At 36.7% G+C, this 24,782-nt stretch overlaps 3 protein-coding genes across 5 annotated transcripts; 1 reads left to right on the plus strand and 2 right to left on the minus strand.

Moving 5' to 3' along the window:
- Nucleotides 1-20: 20 nt before the first annotated feature.
- On the minus strand, nt 21-10,614 carry LOC108574339 (golgin IMH1). 3 transcript variants are annotated; one of them, XM_017936913.1, is made up of 30 exons: nt 10,339-10,614; nt 9,265-9,458; nt 8,649-8,747; nt 8,426-8,512; nt 8,174-8,325; nt 7,991-8,079; nt 7,363-7,446; nt 7,005-7,170; nt 6,721-6,946; nt 4,995-5,148; nt 4,806-4,935; nt 4,453-4,677; nt 4,204-4,377; nt 3,968-4,128; nt 3,610-3,892; nt 3,421-3,535; nt 3,234-3,348; nt 3,045-3,167; nt 2,622-2,969; nt 2,384-2,554; nt 2,149-2,304; nt 1,975-2,082; nt 1,627-1,902; nt 1,488-1,542; nt 1,281-1,422; nt 1,096-1,207; nt 915-1,021; nt 688-832; nt 513-610; nt 21-340 (listed from the first exon to the last, which is right to left on the minus strand). In XM_017936913.1, the coding sequence occupies exons 3-30, from the start codon at nt 8,744-8,746 to the stop codon at nt 283-285; spliced, it is 4,158 nt and encodes a 1,385-aa protein (XP_017792402.1). In that variant the 5' UTR covers nt 8,747; nt 9,265-9,458; nt 10,339-10,614; the 3' UTR covers nt 21-282. The 3 variants fall into 3 exon arrangements, with proteins under 3 accessions (XP_017792402.1, XP_017792401.1, XP_017792403.1); XM_017936912.1 differs by having other exon boundaries at nt 3,421-3,550; XM_017936914.1 differs by lacking the exon at nt 7,363-7,446 and having other exon boundaries at nt 3,421-3,550.
- A 1,892-nt stretch (nt 10,615-12,506) lies between these two features.
- Nucleotides 12,507-14,593, minus strand: LOC108574341 (non-specific lipid-transfer protein). The gene is made up of 3 exons (XM_017936916.1): nt 14,022-14,593; nt 13,569-13,944; nt 12,507-13,488 (listed from the first exon to the last, which is right to left on the minus strand). The coding sequence occupies exons 1-3, from the start codon at nt 14,446-14,448 to the stop codon at nt 12,666-12,668; spliced, it is 1,626 nt and encodes a 541-aa protein (XP_017792405.1). The 5' UTR covers nt 14,449-14,593; the 3' UTR covers nt 12,507-12,665.
- Nucleotides 14,594-15,879: 1,286 nt separating this feature from the next.
- Nucleotides 15,880-20,756, plus strand: LOC108574264. The gene is made up of 8 exons (XM_017936823.1): nt 15,880-16,036; nt 16,410-17,002; nt 17,089-17,418; nt 17,494-17,562; nt 17,634-18,189; nt 18,263-18,542; nt 18,629-18,814; nt 18,925-20,756. Exons 1-8 carry the CDS (start codon nt 15,880-15,882, stop codon nt 20,564-20,566), a joined length of 3,813 nt encoding a protein of 1,270 aa, XP_017792312.1. The 3' UTR covers nt 20,567-20,756.
- Nucleotides 20,757-24,782: the final 4,026 nt, after the last annotated feature.

Below are 24,782 nucleotides of genomic sequence, written 5' to 3' on the forward strand. Positions count from 1 at the left end.
AAGTATATTGTGCTCGATTATTTATTGTAAGTTCCTCTTTATTTGCTAGTACGGTGCGTTGTATACATTTAATGAAGTTTTCGAAAATGCTCGTGTGAATTTGTAATTAAGACATCAGTAAAGGGACGTCCGATATGTACAGGAATATGAATCTTTTTGTATATGCTCTAATACACGTAATTGAGCAATCCCCTTTTCTTCGATTGTAGCATTCTTTGTTGTAATAGTACACTTAAATGATACTGCAACATGGGTAATGCTACTCTAGAACTTGTAATTCATTCATTTTTCCGATGTTGTGGAATTTCTCGATGCAGGTCTACTATGATTCTTCTCTACGCTGGAAATATAGAAGGAGAATTATTTTTCTGTTCATATCGTGAATTAACGACAATCGACATTCATCATAATTTATTATGCTACTAATTTTTTTTTGTACAATTTTCTCAATTGTTACGACTGATCATTTGAAAATATACGCTTTTTTATTTTAGTTCTAAATTAAAACATACCTGTTACTTCTCGAACTTCTCTTGAACATATCTGTTAACTTTTTCTTCAAATTTTTCTTTTCAACCCTCTCATTAATGCTCGTCTCGGATCCTGATGTCTGTAACCAAAGAAATCAATGTTAGATCCATTTCATTAATTGATTAGTTTCAATAAGCACTTTTACTATTTATATACCTGAAAAGAATGGTCCATGGAAACATTTGGATCATCTACACTAGCCGATTTAGTTAATTTGGTCGCGAGCTTCTTAATTATACCTTTACCATGTTTCTTTTCACGGTCCAACATCTCACTTTTTGTAGAACCAGTAGAGAGACGACTAAACATCATAAAAAATGTTATTAACTTCTTCGCTTTCACAAAACTATTGCTTTTAAGAGTAATAGTTATCTCAAAATTACCTATCCATGCTGGAATCTCTCTGCAAGTTGAGCGTTCGTCCCTCAGCATCCGAACTTTCCAGTGACTGCATACTGGACATGTTGCTGTCGGTGCCCCAAATGCGTGACTGTAAAATTAAATAAATGAGTAATAATATTTTTTCAATATCTACCACCAGAAGTTTTATCTTTTTTAACGTACTTCTTCGTTTCGTACCGATGTCTGCTCCAAAGACAGACTCTTTCTTTTTAAACGTGGTTTTGAGCGGGATACTGTCATACCTTTTCCTGGATCGCTCTCCACAGACGTTGATCTTTAAAATTGAATTATTTAGTATCAGGGTTTATAGTGAACTAAAACAAATGTTTACTGCTAATAATAAGTACCTCTTGCCAAGTTTCTTCAGTCGTGTTGCATTCATTTCGTCTGCTACCTTCTTCGAGTCTTTTAACTCTCTCGCTACGTCCATTAATTTTTTAACAGTATATTCTAGCTTCTCTGTTCTCTCACCGAGTTGTGTGTTTGAACCTATATATGCATTTAATATTGCAATTTGATTTAAGTTAAAAAATATTTAATAATATTGATCGTACCTCTTATATCACCCTTTGCATCCAACATTGGTGACGATTCCCTTGATTTTGGTCCCTATAAAATATGAAAATAATTAATTTTATTAATTTGCATGGTGAATTAATGTATATACACACTTATTTGTGGAACTTCATATACCTTTAATCGCCTCGGTGGAGTCGGTGTATAAGTGTTCGATGTTCCGTTTTCCGTGATGCCGTTTAATTCGGGGAAAAGTCTTGTTAAATCATTAACTTGTTGCATTAAAACATTAATATTTCGCAATTCAATTTGCTCTTGTTTGCATTTTTTCAAGATTACATCCTTGAGTTCTTCTCTCTCTTTCTCGTGTCGTTCTTTCTCACGTCTCATTTTTTCATTGCTAGTCCTCAATTTTGCGTGGGCATCTCGCAGTTCGAGCAAATCACATTGCAGCTTTAAGAACAAATATTTTTAAACAACTTGTAATATGAAAATTACAGATTATTAATTGACTCCTTTGTTTACCTCCAGCAATTTCTTTTTGCTTTCTTCTTTTTCTTCATCGTACACTTTCTTTAGCTGGTCTTGCCGCCTCTTATTTTCCAGACGTTCTTTAGAACGTTCCCTTTCAATCTGTAGAACAGGTTACTTGTTTAAGTTGCTTCAGCTAATAATGTTTTTAATCCAACTAGAATGTACCTCGAATAGGGTTTGTCGCAAATCCCTCGCAAGTGTAGCTGTTTCTTGCAATAGCCTTTGATGCTCCTCCCTTTCTTTTTGCCATGCTAATTCCATACGAACTTTCAAGCCTGGAATCTTTGTTCTACCACTAGTAAGCACTCGCTCTTCTTCAAGCTATAAACGTATGCAAAATAAAACGAAATGACGAGAACACGGTATGTTAAAAATTAATAGGATATAATTCTTTTAGTACCTCATTAATTCGCGATTGTAATTCAGATACTTTCACGTGACTTGCTGATTTTTCAGACACCAACTCGGCTTTCAATCTAGACGCCTCTAATCTTACTTCAGAAAGTTCATCCTCCAGGCTATTAATCTGTCTTTCTAAAACTAATACACTCGTAGTAGAAACCTCTTCATCCTTAAATAAGAATTAAAAATAAAAATAAAAATATACAAGTATTTTTTTTTAAATAAAAATAACCAACCTCGTCAGACTTTACAGAAGGCGCGTTTGATTGTTTTCCTCTAGCAGACTTTAATTCTGCAATATTTTTTTGAGCACCTTCCAGCATGTGCTTATACGTGTCACGCTCACGTTTGTATCTAGACAGTTGGTTTTGAATAGCTTGGATCTCGTCATTAATAGCACTGATCCTATGCTCATAACGCATTTTACACTGAGCCAAATCTGCCTTCTTCGACTTTTCCATATTCTCCAGGGCATTCTTTAACTTTCGTATTTCTGATTCATAAGCTGTGATGTCAGGCGCTAAACTTTGATGTATCTTTGATACTGCTTCGTAATCTTTTAACTTGTCAGAGAGATCGTCATTCTATGGAGTATATATTTTAAAATAAAATTAATTTGATAGTTATATAATAGGACATTTGTGATCCAATCTGCTTACCGCTTTTCGTATGTCTTCCAATCGTGATACCAAGGTATCTTTCTCTCTCTTCAAATTGCTTATATCGTTATTCAAATCTGATACTAAAGCTTTGTTTGGTAACTCACTTTCGCGTATTCGGTTCTAAAAAATTATCATATACATATTTTGAAATACTTGATGTAATGTTGTACATTAAATCATACTCACTTCCAGAGCTGCTTTCTCTGACCGCCATTCGCTCTCTTTCAATTTCGTGGTCTGTCTCAGTGACTCCAACTCTTTACGAATACCTATTAACTCAGTATTTTGTTCTCGCAATTTACTACGAGAAATATAACAGAACAATATTGATACTATTTTATGTTAAAATTAAGTGCGTAGTATTATCAATTACCTATTAAGTTCGTCCTTATCCGATTCGAATTCTTTCTTCAAATTCACCAGTTCGTTGTACCTTTCATTTAGATTGTCGAACTCTTGATGACCCTTTTTCAACTCGTTCTCCAAATCTGCAACATAAGACACTGTTATCTTGTATAGATACCTCTGATACATTTGTCGTCGCCATAGTGAAGCAACTTACTCAAAATCTTCTCATTATACGTCTGTCTCAACTCATTCATCCTTTTCGTATTCGCTCCTGCTTTCTCCAACGAATTGATTTTCTTTTTCAATCCAGACACCTCAGTTTCTTTCGATTGCTTCTCCTGATCGATTTGAGACAGCAGTTTTTCCTTTTCTTTTTTCAATTCTGAAATCTGCGTAGTCAGGTCATTTATTTTTGTCGTGTTGGAGGATTTTATGCCCTCTAGTTCCTTCTTTAATCGTTTCACTTCAGCATCTAATTGAGTCTTCATTTGCTCAACCTGTATTAAATAAAAATAAAGTTATTTCAACATTTTATTAATGATATTTTAATTTTTTAATAGAAAAATAATTACTGATGTCATTGATTGTGTCATTTTCGATTCTCGTTCGGTATACGCTGATAAATCATCTTGCAGCTTCTTGCTCTTTTCTTTTTCCTGTGATAATTCTTTCTTTAGTTCATTTATTGTTTTCTCCATCTTTGCACCTTCCTTTTCTGACGACTTGGCGGTTTCTATATTCCAGAAAGAAAGAAAAATGAATTTTACGCATATAAAACTTCATTATTTTATGTACCAAGTCTTTTTACCTAAATCCTTCTTTAATTGAACTACTTCATTGTATACTTTAAGTTTTTCCGCGGATAAAGAAAGAAGTTTCGACTTCAGTTTCTCCTTTTCTTCGAACAGTGCCGTTTTTTCTTGGTCCCATGCCTTTCTTTCATTTTCTCTTAGATTCACGGCTTCCTCCAATTTTTTCTTCACTGAAATGTTGTATGAAAGATAAGTGTATGATGTACGATTTAAATAGAAGATTAAATTGCTAAAAATTCACATACTGCTTTGCAAATCTGTATTTTTATTGTCTATTTTGGTACCCGGTTGTGCTTTCTTTTTCTCTTTCTCATCTGATAATTCTTTCGTAATTTTGTCGAGTTTCTCTTTAAGTAATTCGTACTCCTTCATAAGTTTCTCATATTTCACGTTATTGTCTTTGGATTTCACATCTTGAACATTCTCGGCATTGCCGTCCGAAATACTTGTGAAAACAGTCATCATATCACCTAAAAAAACAATCACATAACTAAATTTCACATAGCTAAATTTCAAGAATATTAAAAAAATTTTCAAAATACTAAAAATAAAAAACAACTAAAGATTAATCTTAATTTTTTCACATAATTTTACAAACCTATTTCTTTCTCCATTTCATCTACCATTTTTTTCAGTTGTACTTTGGTTGTAAATTCGGTTGTCTTCTTCGGGGACCTGCTCTGGAATTCAGCTTTAATCTTTTGCAACGTGTCCTCGACTTTTTTAATCTAAAATAAACGTTTTAATTACTGATCTGTTAAATATAAATTTCACCAAAAAAATTCACCTCGTCATATTTCTTCTCTAGAGTGCTCTTTTCAGTCTCCAGCTCCTCCGCCTTACGTTCGACCTTTCTCAGTTTGAACGACAAGATTCTACAGTTCTTATTCGACTGTTCCAAACTTTTTCGCAGACGAACATACTCGTCCGCTTGCTCATCCCTTAACAACGTGAAACGTTCTTAAAATTTTAATCAAAACAGTTATCTGAATAGCAATGAAAGGTACAGCATGTCGAAATGGGATAAAATTAAATTATTAAATTATAAATAACAAAGGAAAATTAATTACAAGTGTGACTGAAATTAAACAATTTTTTTCAATCGCTGCAATTACTTCAGTTAATTTGTCACGTACACAAATTCAATCAAACGAAAGCCAAAACGTCATTCAGGAGTAGCGAAAGCAAGAGGAAACGCACGTGTAAAAAGTGCATACAAAGAACGAAAAGGTTCGACGACAGTATAATGTTCCACATACTGCTCTCTTTTCTAATCATTCTACTTCTATTTTTCTGTTTTCAAAATTCGACAATTTGCTTGTTTATTCGCTCAGATATTTTCTTCAGTTGCAAAAAAAGGTAAAAATGTAATGATCGACAATGTCAATACTGATTTTACCAAGCAACGAAATATCTATGCTCGATCCAGCATTGGTGAAAAGCAGTGCTGCACTCGTGTTGGAATCACACGCGTCTTCTGTCCAAATCGTCGTCCTGCAACAATTCAGATAGCTCATTTTGCTAAACATTTTTTGGGCTGTATGTCCTTTATTCGTGGACACTATATGGCGGAAGTGACAATTTTGCTTTTGCGAAAGCATTCCTTCTGAGTGTGATTGATGAAAAAAATTCGATTTATTTTTCTGAGCATTTCATTTATATTGTATATGTTCTTTTTTGTTTTATCGTTGTTTTAACTGCAGTAAATGGAAATCCACTGTTCTCGAGCCCCTTCAATATATTTTATATTTTGTGTTCATTAGCGCCATCGTCGGTAATTGTGATAAGTTCTATAATACCGGCACACACGATGTCTTGCGTTTACCCGCGATATTTTTGTTACCGACCAGTTCAAACCAGGCACTTTGCCTGTTTAAAACGACCACGTGTTCGTTCCCCGTTGTATTCTTGTCAATTATATTTGCGAGGATTGGCGCTAATAAACTTGTATCGTAATCGCGATGAATGTTTTCTTCATTTTATCTCCTTGAGAATCTGGAGAGTCTAATCTCTTCCCAAACAGTGTTTGTTCTAAGTTTATCGATATCGTTGATTTGCAGGAAATATTTGTGATCAGATCAGTTGCATGTATTAATACAAACAAACATATATGTTATTGAAAAAAAATCAAAAGAGAGCGAGTCGTAATTCGCTATTATGGAAATCATATTTCTGAATGATTGGTTAATTGATTCGAATTCAAACAAATCTGTTAGTAAAATGCATTGAATTCTTTGCTTTTATTTGCAGTACTAGACATGAAATTGCAGGGTACCAAATCGAATTTTTTTACTTTAAAATCTTTCACACAGCAGCTTCAGGTATTTTATTTCAAGGGCAACAGGTATAATGAAAACTATTGAAGTATAAATAATGATTTTATTTTTTTTACGATATATAGGTTTAAAATATTATAAATCAAAAAGGGAAAAGCCAAAATAAACATGCACAAGTGAAAAGAAAATTTAGATCTCTGCGGGAAAATGTACAAGTGGGGAGAAGCGTGAGATTACCTGAATGTGTCCTGTAATTCATATATCTCCTCCTCCAGTTGCCGAATTTCTTTCTTCATATCCTCGTTTTCGTCCATCAAGGTTTCGCATAAATTCTCTGCCGCTTTTAATTTCGATCGTAATTCATCCTTTTCTCTATCTCGTTCTCCTCTAAAGGATTTCGAATTCACTTCCTTCTCGAGTTCCCTTACTTTGGTCATCAAACTTGTCTTCTCTTGCATGAGTGCTAGACAATCATTGGTATCACTCAATGTCACTTCCTTTTTTATTATTTTCGTTAATACCTTCATTCTTCTTCTGTAATTTCTGTAGATCATTCGGCGCTGCTTTACTCGATATAGTTTCCATAGTGGCCAGTCGCCTCATTAAGATCTCGCTCTTCTCTTTTTCTGCTCGCTGGCATCGTGCTTGCAATTCGTGTATTTGTGCTTTTAATTGATCCACTTCGCTCTAGTGTGAACAAATTTTATCGTTATTTCTTCTATTTTTATCTAAACACATAATTCTTTAATTGTCTAGTGCACTAAGATTATTATTGCTACAAGCGCACTACATCTGAAATGATTAGTGAGATTCACAAAGAAACGAATGATTGAAGAAGAACGATGTTAGAAATGAAATGAAGAATGCTGGTATGGTTACTTTTTCCGTCCTTTCTTCATTTTCCATTCGATGTTCCCCGTTCTTTTCGATGATTTTCGAAGAACCAGTCTTCGACTTCTTCACCTGAATAGAAAAAGCAATGTACAACAGAGAAACTTGATTTTCCCCTTATACGACTACATACTTCTTTATCGCGTACACTTTCGTTGAGAAATGCTAAAATGTAAACACAAGAATCAGATCAACGACAGGTATCGTAAGAGCTGAAAATGATATATACAAGGGAAGCTGTGTCATGGTCACCTGTATTTTACTCTTTGCTCAGCTCAACGAGCACAATTAGTAGGACGAAGTTCAAACGTGCTTGGACTTGATAATTCAAGTGATCAAAATTTATACAAGTAACGAAATTATCCGAGAAATTTCAGTTTGAATTGAATAACAGTCATTTTATAAAATTCGTTCGAATTTATTGTTTTAATTCGAGCTATTCGAATGTATTAATTTATGGCTAATAATATATTTGAAATGTTTGAATATTCAACTCAAACCAAATACAACTCGAACTTAAGAGTAAGAGATCTCTGTCATAATTCGGAGTCATAGACATATAACATTGCGACAAGCAACAAGTCAACAGAAAGTATCACGTCGACTTAGATTTTACCTGAATTATGAACTCGACATCATTTTCCGAGGCGCTTTCATTGCTATTGTCTATGACTTCCTTGATCTGTAACTTCGTTGGCCTCCTGGCTGTGGGAACGTCATAGATTGAATCATAAAGAAGAAAGGCATTCATTGGGACATTACTTAACTATTACGAACACATTTCATTCCACCTAAATACCTTCTCGTCTATCTTCTTCTTTATCGATGGCCGAAAGATCCATGAGCGAGGTCCAACCGGCAGACGCATACGATGATTCCGTACCTCCTTTGAAATCATCTTTTGCCAAATTTGTCGCTGACGACCAAACGCGTTTACCATTTTCAGCGGATCTAACGATTACGATTGCAGTAATAAGTATTGTTCCGATCTTCGATTAAATCTTAAAAATCTTCGATATGAAAGTAATACAAAGAATGTTCGATCACTCACCGGTTCGGCTGATCGAACGAAAGACTAGGTGTCGACGATGTAATGTCCCTCAGACTATCTTTCTTGCCTCCGTGTTCCTTGTAATCCCTAACATATATAATCCCATATAAAAATCAACTCTAATTACGTAATATTCTACTAATCTATCGTAAAATACAAGCAGCGATCATTGCTATATTACGAATCTTGTTATGTTCAATTAAAGAAAACATGAGAAGAATACCTAAAGCATCTTTTGCAGCGGGTCGGCCACCGCACTTGGGGATGGAAACCAAGAGGGCAGAGGGGATCTCCTTTCTTCGATGAATACATGTGGTGCATTCTGCATGTAAAGACGAGAACAAATCGTTACAAGCATACTCATTGCAACTTATCTTTTTAACGTATACACATAAGTATCCAATTACAAAACATAGAAATGCTGTCGGATGTTTTCACGCTTCGAGTCGCGTGCGTGCAACACATGGGTCGGTTAAATCGACAGTTGGGAGGCGGTGTCAGTTTACAATGCTACGAGACAGTGGGCTCATAGAGATGGTGGCACGACGAAACAATAACATTTATGCATGTCTAGTGGAAGGATCACGGCTAGTTCGTTATTTACACAGAGCATGATCGATGATTCGTTTAGAATCGCGATGGTTTTCTGATGCCGCACGAACAAACGAATGTGCCATTAGTCTCGAATTGTTACGGTTTGTATGAGGTATTAAATACAAGGTAGCAGAACAAATACATATAATTTGTTGTTCGTTCATTTGGTCGTGGTTAATTGAAATGAAACAACAAATAGGAACAACGTTGACGATGCACCACGGGTATCTTGATAAATTCCGTACCACCATAAACACGTTATGTGGGAAATGTACGAGACTGGAAATCAAAAATCTCGACGATTTCCGGCAGAGCATATCTCGCAAGAGCGTCACATAGGAGCACTGGATATATCGATTGGCCTGGCTCGATTCTAACGGCTAAAGGACTTGCCCGATAGCTCGCGGAATGATCGATTACAATCGGGATGGGATTATACCTAGAAATGAAACCTTGAATTAATACGAGAATACGTGTTTCGCAAGCTGTGAGTTGAGACTTCAGAGACGAGGCTTGGCTTTCGATGGATCGCGAAATACTTGGCAAGGCATAAATGAAATTCAGCTTGAAACTCCGTTTTATAGACCAGATAGTTATAACGTGTGTTCGAGAAACCTTGATGGAATATACGGACCTGTGTCTCGACGCGATTCCAAAGATTCTTTAACTCGTAGAGGATGACGCAGTTTTTATTGGCTGCTGGCGGTGAATTTGTTGGAAAAATGTAAATAAATCATTTTTTATTTTTAAACAATGTAGAATATATATTATACCTCGTTTTACATTGAAATTGCGACTTCTGCTTTTTCCGATTAACAATATTTCGATCGATTCGATGTAACTTAAAATTTAATATCGATTCTTTCGATTTCGATCAATTTTTAAGATTTAATATCAAATTTTATAGTATCGATACTTAGAAATTTTCACTTGAAAAACGTGATATTAATCCGTTTAGTTTACACTTAAATTACGACCGATTGAAAGAAGATTATTGCTATATTTGTTAAACATCTAATAGATCTTTCATTACGAATGCGATAAATCAATTTTCGCGCTGGAATCTTTCAGCCCACGCAAAGTTTATCTCAATCTCCTTTCGAAAATACACACACACTTTAACGGTTTGCCTTTTCACATCGAAACTCGTACTTGCATTTTATATACATAAAACGATTCTTAAACGACATTCCGTTCACGGAATCGTCTAAGTATTCTCAAACGGTAAAACTGCTTATCTTTACAATTGATCGTGTGTGGAATCGATTTCGGACTTCTTTTGATCTTACGCAATTGCATGTCGATCAACGTGTACTTACTTGATCGATGTTCACGCGAATGCAGTAGGCGGGTAACAATTAAATTTGTCTTGAACGTCGTTAAGAATGCCTGCACGCGACGATCGCAAACACACCATTCATTACGAGAATGTAAGACCAGAAAACCGCCGATCTCATGTTAGACGAACGTAATAAACGAGCGTGGACTAATCAAACTCAATGATCGATCACCGCGTGTTAGAGAAGTACACTTGTTTGAAATGTTCCTCTACCGATAAATCGTAGGATCCGCGGACCGTTTACATCTTTCAAAGTTTTTCACGCGCACTTCGGTTTTCTCTTCTTCTTCTGTCTCTCTTTTTTTTTTCTCTCTCGTTATTCGCGACGATCGCAACGTCGATAGACGTCACTAATAGCACTGACACGCTGCTGCTATTACGGGGGTTAGACCATTACTCGACTCGGGCCCGTACGTGTGGTAATTTGGACTATTGCCAAGATGTATATTTATCTCTAGCTATAAATATAGTGCGCCTTCTTACGAGTATTTTGCGTACACGTACGTATGCGTGCGGGACCGAGGGTATCCTAGAAAATCTGTCCAACGGTAGATAGACTAGGGGCAGGAACCGGCGGTACAGTTCGATAAATTATCGTCTCGAGTTTGGTTTCCGCCCGACTGTACTCTATACTTTCCCTTTGCCACAGTGTAATTTTATTGCTAATAATTTGGTAGATGACAGTCGACGTCATTGAATACACATATGTATGTCTAATGGTATATTGCTCATAATATATTCCAGGTTCGTGTACATTTTTTGCTGTCAGGTGTTAATTGGTTTTAATTACATTGTAATTTATGTTTATGATTATTATTGTAAAAAAAGATTCGTTTATAAGGTAAAGGTTGACGTTAAATTATTTGTAAGACTTAGTATTCGGTAACGTCAGATTATGCCGGACAAGTGTGGCGACCTTGATTATTTTATGACTGCGGAGTTATCAGGATATTGTATCTTCAATATTCCAAGAAAACACTCGTCACGGTCCACATACCTATGTTAAGTAGTATAATATTCATACTAAATTATTATTTCGGTATTATTTTACTTTAACAATAGTAATTACTCTGCCAAATTTGTTCAATTTGTAAATCTTTGTTTTTAATTCATAGAATGAAAATCATAGACTCAAAAAAATATTTTAATGATATTAAATTATAAATATTAAAATATGATATTAAAAATATGCTTGCATATCGTAATTAAAGATAACCTGTGTCCATGCAAGTTAAACTGTTGTAATCTGAATTGATTATAATTTTTTCAGACGCGACAAATGTTTTTACGGAACCTAGGGATCAGAAATATTGTTAAATAAAAACATATTTCAATTTTTTTATTTCATATATTTTATTGATAAAAAGCAATCTGCTGATAAGTATAAAAACCTACACCTTTTGTATAAAAATGTCGTGTAATATTTTTCGTTATACCCTGTTTCTAACTATTGCGCTTTTAACCATCCAACAATGTCTCACATTGTAGAAATCAATTTTTAAAATAATTGCAAAAGAGATATTTTATAAATGCGCAAATCGTAAAATGCATTTTGCAAAACGACTTATTTCAACATTAAAAAGATAAAGGTGTTATTTTTACATTTTTAGATAGTATATATTCTTATTTTTTATGTAAAAATAATAAAAAATGTAAAACAAAATAATGCATGCACAATAATGGGCATGCATTATCTTGGAATGGAATTTTTAAACGAAGGAATAGAAATTTACATAAGACGCATAATAATTAACATTGTTTCTATAGACATATAATAATTAACAAAAAATACAATTTACTTAAAATCTAGAGTTTGTTTTGAGAATTGACTAACAGATCAATCTCAGCTCCGAATCAGACTGATTTATAATTTATTTAAAAATTTAATTGATAGAGAATGCAGATACTTAGTATCAAATACAACAATTGTATCGTTCATATCTCGTGATTTTTGATCGAGATAACGTTTATAAAAATAGAATTTTCAGATGAAATAACAACTATCAATATATCTCGTATAAAGATTCAAAAAATTTCTACTTCCTTATTTATTACACAATAACGCTTTTATCCTTTAAATAATTCAATTTGCAACGTGTACGCATGACGATGATTGAAAAAGATATAATTACACTTTTAATTCCAGTTTTAGGTAGATTGAAATGAGTGTGCAGATTTAGATGGAATTCCAATGTGGACTATGATAATGTTTTAACTGCATTATTATATAACATACAATTCTTTCAAATGTTCGATATCCAATCGAAGTTTCCCCCTTGAACTAAAGATTTTTTAGATATTCAAGATTTAAAGCTTAGCACGAAGAAGTTCGATCTTCTTGCCAGCACGCTTTTGCAAATCTATCAGTTTCATCGCACTTCCCATGTTACCTTGGATCTTAATTTTCCCTTGGAAAAATGCCTTCTGTGGGTTCAATTTTCCGGAGATGAAATCAACGATATCCGCATCGTTAATCGTAATAATAACATCAGGTTTCATTTTCCCGTAATACTCCACTTTTCCTTTCCCCGTTTTAGCATTCACAACCCAATAGCCTTCTGCACCACCTGGCCCATTAGTTACTTTGAATCCGTATATTCCACGAACTTTCTCGATCAGATTGTCTTCGTCCTCTTTCATCGCTATTTCCAACAGTTTAAACAACGCGTTTGCCTTGAACAAATCCGGGTTAGTGGTTCCACTCACGTTCCTCTTAACTATATTCGATGATTGTTGCGGGAAACCCAAACGGTATAGAGCAACCACAACTGCTCCACCCAAGCCTATGTTATGTTGCAACGCTAGTTTTGCGTTCGATACTTGTCTTTTACCGGCCAATCCTCGAAGTTGCCAGCATAATTCTGCGCATTGCGCTAATCCTGTTGCTCCCAAAGGATGTCCCTTTGAGATTAAACCACCACTGGGATTTATCACATATTTTCCTCCATATGTATTGTCTCCTGCATCAACTAACTTTCCACCTTGGCCAGGTGGGCACAGACCCAATGCTTCATAAGTAATAAGTTCATTAGTTGAGAAGCAATCATGTAATTCTACAACATCCACATCCTTTGGCTTGTAAGGGGTCTGAGCATACACCCTTTCAGCAGCATTCTTTGTCATGTCATAACTATATGGTGAAAAAATATTGATGTTCTTTATATTTGTTTTATTAGAATTTAGATTATTAAAGAAATTAATTTTCCTTACCCAATAAGTTTAATAAAACTCTTCTCTGAGAATGTTGAAGGTGAGTCTGTAGTCATTTCCATTGCTACAATTTCTACAGCTTGAGATTCAAGTTTATGTTTACGAACAAAGTCTTCATTAGCTAAAATCACAGCAGCTGAACCATCTGATGTTGGACAACACTGAAGCTTGGTAAGTGGTCCAAATACTGTAGGAGATTTCATTATCTGCTCCAAAGTGTATTTCTCTTGGAATTGAGAATATGGATTATTTATAGAATGTAAGTGATTCTTATAAGCAATCTTAGCAAAGTGTTCAGGCTTTGTGCCATACTTCTTCATGTGTTCAAGACCAGCATTTCCAAACATTTGAGCAGTCATTGGACTTTCATTCATGCCTAAAATTAAAAGCAAAGAGAAATATTGAGAATATACATTTTTCAAGGAGTGTTCAATGGTAATTTGATAAATTTACCAGCAATATCACACATAAGTTCTACATGTTTGTCCATTGGATGAGTACGGTCTAAGAATTTAGATGTTAAAGAACCTCTTTCCATTTTCTCAAAACCAAGAGCCAATGTACAATCAGCAGCACCAGTTTGAATAATTTGTTTAGCCATTATTAAAGCAGTTGAGCCAGTTGAACAATTGTTATTTACATTATATACTGGGCAACCAGTAAGGCCAACTTGATATAATGCCCTTTGACCACAGGTGGAGTCTCCATAAACATATCCAACACAAGCAGCTTTTACACAGTCATAGGAAATTCGTGCATCTTTTAGCGCTTTTGTCACTGCTTCCTTCGCCATATCTGGATAATCAAAATCATCCCGCGTGCCTGGTTTTTCGAATTTTGTCATGCCGACACCAACGACGTACACTTTCACTATCGACATCTTGAAGTTTTTTCAAAAATGAAACGCAAAAAACCAAGAATTTTAACGATTGATAATAAATGCAGTTAATATTCGCGTTGTTCCTTGGTAACAACTGTCTAGGATGAAGTGACACAACTCATTAATAAGTACCACAAACAAAATTGAACTTTGTCCTTTCATATAAATATCTAATCATAAAAAAAAGGCAAACAGAATCACTGAATGACGAAGCTACTTTACAAGTAGAATCCACTACGCTCAGCTGCTGAGCGTGAATGCCAGCAAGGAGAGTGGATACTCTACGGGGAAACTGTTAGATCGGTGTTCACGAATGTTCCGCTGTAGATGTCGCTTTTTAAGTGTCATCAAATTCGGTTTCTTTCGTAAACATACAATTGCTGAATAAAGTTTGTAAACATATTAGATTGCATTCACCTAATTAGTAATTATACAGTGAATCTGATAACATTGAGTTAACTTGCGTTCAATCGATTTGAGTTCAATGAAGAATGGAAAAGTCTATAAACATGCATATTTATTTACATGTCGATCGTAAACAAATAATCCATTCTGTATCTGTTGTTATGAAATGTCTGTGATAAAAAATAGTTTTAGTGTTCTTCGCTGTTATATTTAGTTGTCAACAGTTCAAGTTTAGGTTTTGTTTAGTTAACAACAAAATCTTAAACAATTTGGAAATTAATACAAAATCAATGAAATGTAACTTTATAAGCAATTATCAATGATTTGTTTATTCTTAATCGTGGAAGAGTTAAAGTAAAAACTGTTACCTGGAAAGTGTCATTTAATAGAATGTTCAATCGAGAAGTTTGAAAGCAGAACGCGGTATATCTTGCCGAATTGTTCTTCCCGAATTTTGACTTGAGCTATATATACTAGAAAATCGCGCCGGCCATTGCGCGCTCGTGTTTTGGTTCCGAAAAGATGGCGGACCCTTGTTTTCAAGATCGGTCACATAGAAATACGATAGTTTTGAAATACGCAGCGAAAGTTGACATGTTGTGTCTACAATAACGTTGAGTGGATGAAATTATTGTTACGACGGATTTGCTTGCAGGATTGAAGAGGTTTCTTTGAGCGTCGTTAGTGACGTGAAAGCGGTGTCTTTAGCGTGCGGATTACACAAACTCTGATTCGAGTGATATTTAGAAATTTTTATTGTTTTCTGTGCGAAATAGCGTTTGACGAACTGGAAAACGGTATTGTGTATCAAAGGATAAAATGGTTTGACCCAAATGAACGTTTACAAGGTTCAATACCCCGACGATTGATATAGTAGCAATACTACTTGGTTAGGTTGATTGGCTAGGTAGATATACCTATGATACCCGAACAAAGTTCCACGTGTTCCTCTCGGTGGTTCACGTTAAAACGTGAAGTTGGATTAAGCTGGTAATCAACACGTTAAATGAATTATTCCAATCCATAATGGCTACAAGTGATTTTGATGTGGAGCTCTTCGAGCGAAGACTTCACACACTGAAGGATTCGCAGGAGTCAATACAAGGCCTTTCAGCATGGTGTTTGGAAAGGCGGCAACATCACAAGAAGATTGTTGCCACTTGGTTGCAGGTTTTAAAGAAGGGTAAGTTTGCATTTCTTCAAACATAAATTAAGCTATAATGTTGTACAGTTCTAAAAGCTTTGCTTTTCTTTGTTTACACTTTAAGATGTCGTTCCTTTGTATTGTCTGTACTAAGAATAGTAGCACAATTTTAAAGATTTTAATTAACAATGATAATTAGAAAACATATTTAATGTGATATTTAATTTTGGATTATAAATAAAATGAAATATAAGTGAAAACCAATTTAATATATTATACAAATGCTATTGCACAAATGTGTACTTGTGATTACTTCAATAAATCTAGTGTCCTTCATTCTTAATATTAGTTCATGTTTTTTTTCTATTATTTTGTAATATGTTGGATAACAATGATGTTTTTTAAATAACAGTAAAAGTTGAGCATCGTTTGACACTCTTTTATCTGGCAAATGATGTTATCCAATATTCCAAAAGAAAAAATTTTGAATTTGTGGAGTCATGGGGCACTACTTTACAACGGGCAACAACTATGGTTAGAGATGAGAAAGTCAAACATCGTATACTGAGGATTTTTAAAATTTGGGATCAAAGACAAGTATATGATGAAGAGTTCCTCGCAGATTTGTCAGGATTAATTTCAGCAGCCCCAAAAAAGAAATTAGAACCCCAGGCATCAGCACCAGCAGAAGAATTTCAAGCTGCACTGCTCATTTCTACTATGAGATCATGTGCTACATTAGAACAAGCAACTGATGCAAGATTAAGAGACTTACGTGATAGTAACATAGATGTAGAAAATGCAGAAGAATTATGTGCATCTTTGAAAGATAGAAGAAGGGTTGAAGATGCAGAGAAAGAAGTAGATCTGGCAGTTAGAAATGTTGAAAATTATGTTCGTGCATTAGAAGCAGAAATCAGGGAAAGAACACAAGTTCTTGAGCTATTGGAACAGGCTGATCAATTTTATGAAACTCAAAGGGGTGAAGTGAAAATAGTTACTAATGTAAGTAAATTATAAAGAAAAATGATACATATTCTTTCTGATAAATGTCAATATTTTCTTATATTCTTAATATTCTTCATAAATAGGCATACAGAAATTTTGGAAGTCGTGTAAAAAATTTAAAGAAAAAATTGGATGAGCTTTTGCCAACACTAGTTTCTCCAATCCCATCACCAGATATAAATGCTCCATCTCCAAGTCCTGACAGTGACATAGAACTTCCAGGAGAAGATACTCAGTCTCAAAATCAGTTAGGAATGATAGATGTAGCACCACCATCTATGTATGGTTCATATTCACATGACTATGACCCAGTACCTGTACCAGCTCCAGAAATGGGTCAGGGCAATGATTCTGGTGACTTCACTAATAATTTTTCATCTTTTATGGGAGGAAATGTGGATTTTGGTAATATGGTAAGACACAGTAGTTAGGAGAGTGTATTATTTTTAATCAATATTATCATGATACATTTATTTTTGCTTTTACAGAGGAATATATTTAATGAAAGATCATCAACACCTACTGGAATGTCACAACAGTATAATGATTCAATAGAGGTATATTCAATATAAAACATATATTTATTATTTAGTGAAACATCATAAAAATGCTACATATATTTTATCAGGCTAAACCAATAGAAGTGATCAATATGAGGCCCTCCAAAAATGAAAGTAGTAGCGCAGATTTTAATATCTCTAGTTTCTTAAAGACTGTTCTTCCCTCATCTGATGGAACACAAGACCCTGGTGGAATTCCCGGTCTTGGTCTAGATATTCCCGAATCGCAAGTGGGGTCTCCACAGCGTTCGAATTATAGACATTCACCTGTATTAGCACAACATCCTGTAACCCCTGTGATCTCAAGAATGATGGGTAATCAGAGCACGCCTATGGGCGTGAATAATTGCCAGATAACTCATAGTACTCCGTTACCTGTTCGAAACCTGTCTGGCGAGTCGCACACTCCTTCCCCGTATTCCAGTCAAAATAGTCAAAGTAATATTACCGTACCTTTCGATGGCCCTACTAATAATAACACCGTTAATCCTTTACCACCTCCACCTTTACCACCCCCAATTTTCCTCGACGATGAAAATTGTTATAACAAGTTACCACCTAAGTTTCCCACGTGGACGCCACCTAACGAAACTATGAAGGAACCTGCCAAATGGGAAGAGAAGGGTATGAATTTATTTTGAAACGCGTATAACATGTAACGATTTAATTTTTTTGGCGTAACAAATTCCTTTCATAGCGGGTATCGCTATGTTCGTAGGGAAGAATAGTATGAATCCGACCTGGCCTGGTGAGTGTGACGAAAAAACGAAAACATGGATGGACGGTGATACTGATAGGTGGGACTCTAATAATGAGACCACGTGGACTAACACTGTTAGGGGGAAAAACGAAATTCTATCTGAAACGCCAGAATCACCACCTATGTACGAGAAAGCTGGATTCACAGATCCGGTAGAATACGATGACTCTCAACCACAAGAATCTCTTTTAAGCACCACCGGGGATGTAGATCATAGGTAAAGAAATTAATTCTCACCACAAAAAATAAATAACCAAATAAATGAAAATATAAAAACATATTTAACAGAACATTATCTTTCAGAGTGATACCTATTCCGATGACGGTGGAAAATCAATTACCATATCGTTTAATGAAAGCAGCGGATGTCGATCATCGTAATTTAATTAGCTTAACAGGAAGCCCGGCAAACCATAATGTCAACGACCCTTCTATGAACCTGATAGCGAACAGTAATAGCCTATGGTCTACAGGCGATCAGGATTACCGGTAAGATACCCTTAAACTCTTTCAATTCCTAGATTCCGTTTAGTACTGTGTTATACCACTAAGTTCTCACCATGGTTACAACTATAAAATCCTTTGTAACACGCAATTAGGCAACATATGCAACCGGGCGATATCGTGGAAAGCGTCGACATGGAGATGTCGGACGACGAGACTGATAGTAAGCCAAAGGGAAGAGTTTTGGTTGACGTGAGATCACAGGACAGAGACATGAGGGTTGGTAATCAATCTGCGACGTCCCAACACATGGACATGGACATGCGAATGATTCCACTGCCCACAGGGCAGATGCCAGGCCCGCATGGACAGATAATGCAGGACGTACACATGATGCATTCAGGGCCCCCTCCGCCTCCACCCCCGCCGCCGCAGTTTCACCCAGGTCAACCTTTTCATCAGGATCAAACAGACTTTCGACACAATCCATCAGCGGAGTTTCACCCAGCTCAGTCGAACTTCCATCAGAACAGGCCACCACCCAACTTCATTCAGAACCAACAGGACTTCGGCCAACAAGAGTTTCATCAAATGCATCAAACTCAACCAGAGTTTCCTCAACAAGAATTTGAGTATCGTGAGAACCACGCTTTGAGACCTAACCAAGATTTTCTCGGTGAACCACAAATGCGTGGCAGGTACTCACAACCAACGGAGCACCAGCACAGGGACATGACGTTCCATAGAAACGAACGGGGGGGTCGCGGCGGGCGTGGGTTTCCCAGAAATCGACGGGACAGATATTCTGACGACCATAAGCAGAGGAACCTTCAGAACAATCGCAAACCTCGGGCGCAAGATCATCAAAGATCACCAGAAATCTTACCTAATAGTAGACCTCTGTTAGTACCAGCACCTGACACCGTGGTGATACTTGACGAAGAGGGTATGCCCATAGGACTCCCCAACGATAAGGACACCCCAGCGAATGCAGAGGCGCCAGATGCGGTGCAAGAGGAGAACTGTCAAGATCGTAGGCTACCACACGCAAACTCACGTGATTTAGATCAGCAATCCGTTTACTCGAGCGGATCGAATCTCGTTCACGAACACGAGCACACTGAACCTACGAACACAGAGTCGGAGGAATCACAGGCGATGAACCAAGTGACAGTTGTACCCGTGATAACGGATCCTAAAGATCCTCAGCACAATCAGTACGTTCCTATGGCTGTGTATGAGGAACAGGTCGAGTCTGAGGTGGTGATCTCAGAGAAGACCTGTGACAGCACCGAATCGATGGAGAATCCTGGTCAGGAGATGAGTTTCACCGAGCAGTCACAGCAGCAACAGGATCAGTTGGACGATCTCGGAGGCTCGACGCCAAGCAACGAGCTGAAGAGATCGTCGGCGAACGGCAGTTTCGACGAGAGCGACGCCAGCCCTAGTAAAAAGAGAATCGCCCTGTCGAATGGTCCCCAAACTCCGACCGAGTCTGACGCTGGTCTGAACGGGCCCCTACCGCAGGTCTCGGCGGAGGCGCATCAAGGGATGTACGATTTCGACGGTCCAGTTGGACCGAATTTCCGACCGCGTCTCGGTGGCCCTGTTCCATTCCCTCCATGGAGAGGCGGCCCACCGCGAGGTAGAGGTTTCAGAGGTGGACCTAGGGCTCCATGGATGGATAGAGGGCCCCGTGGTCCCGTGATCGGTAACTTTATACCGAGGGGTTTGAAACGCGGTGGACAATTCAGGGGTAACGGTTTCAGGGGTCGGGGACGTGGAAACAATTGGTAGGTGGGAATAAATTTTTACCAAGAAAGAGATTTGCACCGCTTTTAATGAAACAAACGATCGTTTTTTGTATTCTGTACATAGGTATTATATTATTACTAAAAGAAAATGGAAACACATATTTCATCGTCACCAACGAGGGGGTGGGTGAACATTTGTCAATGCGTGTATCTCTCGACACAGAGGAAACAGGGGGGGGATTACCGGAAGATTGGTCAGGTGAACAATCTTCTATTGTCGAAGATTCACGCTTCTGTGCAATTGATTCGCCTATATACATATATAAATAAAGAAAACAAAAATACTATATAGATATATAGATTATAGAGGTTAGGTTACATGTACACACGTACACACGCATTCTCTCTCTCTTTCTCTCTGCCTGTCTGCCTGTCTCTCTCTTTTTTTGGGGGAGATTATTCGAATTCATACACGTAACATGTACTACCACATCGTTTGTTAAGAGATCTTATAGATATTTGTATTATTGAAGCGCGGCGTCTGGCGTCTCTGAAATACACTGTTGCCGTTGTCACGGACGCTTCATCCACCGGGATTCAGTGTGGTGTAAACAAATATTGAGGGGTGTGTGGAGAGAGGTTGGGAAGAGGAGTGGGTGGCAATATATAGTGTATCGCCGGTGGTTCTTCGCTTCGATAATCGATCGATATTTAGAGATTTATTGTAAGGCATCAAATGATAAAATACTAAAAAATGTCTTGTTTTAACGAATATGTGTTTTAACGAGAGTACCAAGGAAAACAAGGGAAATAATTGATAATTTATCCAGGTGTTAGGTGGATTGACCTGTGAAAATGATTTCGTCTTTGCCGTGATTCTTGTTTCCTATCGGCTGGAGGTATCGATATCCTCGAACCACGAAGGGTGAAACGTGGTAACAAAAGTAACAAAAATCAAAAAAAGAACGAAGAAAAAAAGAGAAAGAGAGTCGCTGAAAGAATTCGTTTCACGGGTCGCTTCTTCTTTGTTCACTTGCCTCTACAATATTAAACGCTAATGATTGCCTGTCTTTACCCGTCGCCTGTCCACGTTTCTTATCGTTTTTTTTTCTTTTCTTTTTCTTTCGTCGAGGCTCGATTATAAAAAAAACAGGCATGTCAATGAACCTTCAAAGTGTATTAATAAAAATGCAATGTTTATGTTCTGGTCCACTTCGTACATTTCCCCCATTTTTTTCTGGAGTACACACACGTCGTCGTTGTTAGATAACGTCTATAGCTTCGCCTTGTGGCGAGATCTCGATGGAATGGAAAAATAAAAAAAAAAAGAAAATACACGAAAAGAGAAAACACGAAAACGCTTTTGTCGTTGCGCAAAAATTGTGAGATCGAGAGAGAGCAAACAAAAAGCAGGTCGACAGAGCCTGGTACTAACGATTGTTCTATTTTGTTCTTCTTTTGCATTGCGAATGAAAGAAAGACGATTGTATAAAGAAGAAGAAGAAGAAGTAAGATGTTCGTGTTCTGTTGGCGATGATTCGTTTGTTCAATTATAATTCGCTGCTTTTCGTTTCACTTTGTTCCCCTTCTCTCTCTCTCTCTTTCTCTCTCTCTCTCTCTCTCTCTCTCTTTCTCTTTCTCTCTCTCTACTGCACTGCGTCGATTAAAAGAACGTTTTTGAATGTTACGTCAGCGACGAAAAATGAAATTGAAGAAAACATAAGAAGAAGAAAGTGGATAGAGGGTCTTTCTCTCTCTCTCTCTCTTTCTCTTTCTCTCTCTCTACTGCACTGCGTCGATTAAAAGAACGTTTTTGAATGTTACGTCCGCGACGAAAAATGAAATTGAAGAAAACATAAGAAGAAGAAAGTGGATAGAGGGTATTTTTTATGAAGAATTGTAAAACTATGTATATACATATATACTTACATACACGTTCGAACATTGTAATTGTAAAGACACACGAAGCATTTCTTTCCTATTGTTCAAGAACAAATTTTGTGTATCTTGATTATCGATATCGTACTAGGTCGGGGGAATACGGTTGTTGAGTTTTTAATCATTTAACGAAACTTGTAATTCAGGTAGAAAGCAAATGAATCATTGTCGAGGAGTGAAATAAAAAACGAGAAAAAAGAAGAAGAAGGGAGAACAGAAACGTGTAGATATCGATAGTGAAGCGCACAAGGAATTAAGTGTAGCAAGATAAATCCTTGGAAAAACCAATTGATTGTTTAATAAAACATTGCAATCTACCGAGGACCTTGCCAGCACTCGATCGACATACCGTAATCCTGTTTGATTGTGACATTATATTTTTTTCGTAACCCATTTGTTTTAACCCTTTAAAGCATTCTCACGATTCAGAGAAAACGTTTTATCTCTTCTACATACGAGATGAACAATGTGGAAGAAGTAAAGCGTTGTCAGTTTCGTTATTTTCTTTAAATTTCAAACACAGATTTCAAATAGGTATGATCGCGTAGATCCGTAGTCTTTTTTTTTTCCTTTTTTTCTCTATCGAATCGTCCGTTTTCTCTCTCTCTCTCTCTCTCTCTCTCTTGATCGTACCTTTCATTGTTTCATTTGCATTCAAATCGTTCACGTACATACGTACAGACACGTTCGTCCATTTAGATGATTTTCTTTTATTCGCAGACTTTCGTGGTATTTATAGACTCACAGATTACCGGTCTATAAATACTCTGTTTCTTTGGAAACCAGTCCTTTTTTTCTCTCTCTTTTCTTTCTTTCCCTTCTTCGAGAATGAAAGACCAGTAAAATCCTATCGTATTTCTTTCCCCGCATTCACGAAGATTCTCTCGTTTCAAATACGTGGAAACTTCTATGGATCTATCTCGATCTGCCTTACTTCCGGTCGGAGAAAATTGATTCTCGTCTCTTCTCTGATTCTGTGAACACGATTAACGAAGCCCTAACAAAGTAACTTCATCCTTTCTTCTCCACACAAATCTTTATGTATTCCGTTGAAATTGGTTGTTGCTTAAAATTTTGTACGAAAGAAATTCAAAAATTTTATTCCCTGTTGAAGAAACGATTATCGTATCGTAAATTGAAATGAAAAATTGATGTGATAAAAATAATAAAAAAAGAAAAAGAAGGGTTCGATGGTCAAATTCGTCTCGACATTCGGTCTCGTTCCATTCTCTTCCTCTTTCGAATGCTTTAAAGGGCAAACCTGCTGGATTTCAAAGAATGCGGAGCGTGTATCGATTTGTATATAGCTACATATGCGTGATAGGCACGCGAATGCACATGTAACGCCGAGCACCGTGCACGAAGTCGAGAACGAAACGTGTATAAATACATATTGTACAGTTTTCAGCGTTATCATTACCTTTTTCTTTCGCGCACGACAGTGGCAGAAGTGGGGGGCGGTAAGGCGAGGGGAGGGAGGTCTCTCCCGCCCACGACCTCTATTCACCGTTTCTCTCTTTCTCTCTCTCCCTCTCTCTCTCTCTCTCTCTCTCTTTCTTATTGAAAATTCGCTTGTTGTAACGGAATCACCGGTGGAAGAAGATGAATAAAATCTAATCGCGTGTAAATATGTCTCTGCTTGAAGTTAGAGCAAAGTGGACTGCGCTTGGCCACGAATAGTCGTATATTATAATTTTGCACCCCTTGTAGTTAGTTGCAAATGTGAAATTTTATCTGAGAATGAAAAAAATGATTATTTCAATGAATTGTTATTTTTTTTCTTTTTTAATATTCTATCATTGAGAAGCGTTTTTATTTATCGTTTCTCATTGATTGTCGATCGAACTGCAAGGGGTTGATCATTATACTTAACCTGTTAACTGGGTTCACCTCTCTAAATAGAAATTGAATCTCTCTCTCTCTCTCTCTCTAATTTATACTTGCTTCTTCATTCTGCAAAATGTGAATATGATGTATTTTTTTATTTAATACAGGTAATTTTGTAAAAATTGAATTAAAGATTATAACATATCCCTGGAATGAATGAACTCTACTATGTTCTAAAGGTATTGGTGAACCAACGACGAGCGTTAACTCGTCTCCGGTAGTTAACAGGATTTCGCGAAATATGCAATGTAATGTAACATGTTGTCGAAAATGAATTAAGCGTGTGAATAGCTCTAGACAAAGAAATCCGCGAAGTTGCGAATTCGCCGCCCTTACTTCGCGAAGCTGCGTATGGTCGTATCGATTTTGGCGACGAAGCCGCGCGATACGCGCCACTGTATGCATATGTGTGTGTGTGTGTGTGGGGGGGGGTT

The sequence above is a fragment of the Habropoda laboriosa genome, unplaced genomic scaffold (genome assembly GCF_001263275.1).
Source record: "Habropoda laboriosa isolate 0110345459 unplaced genomic scaffold, ASM126327v1 scaffold176, whole genome shotgun sequence".
NCBI lineage: Eukaryota > Metazoa > Arthropoda > Insecta > Hymenoptera > Apidae > Habropoda > Habropoda laboriosa.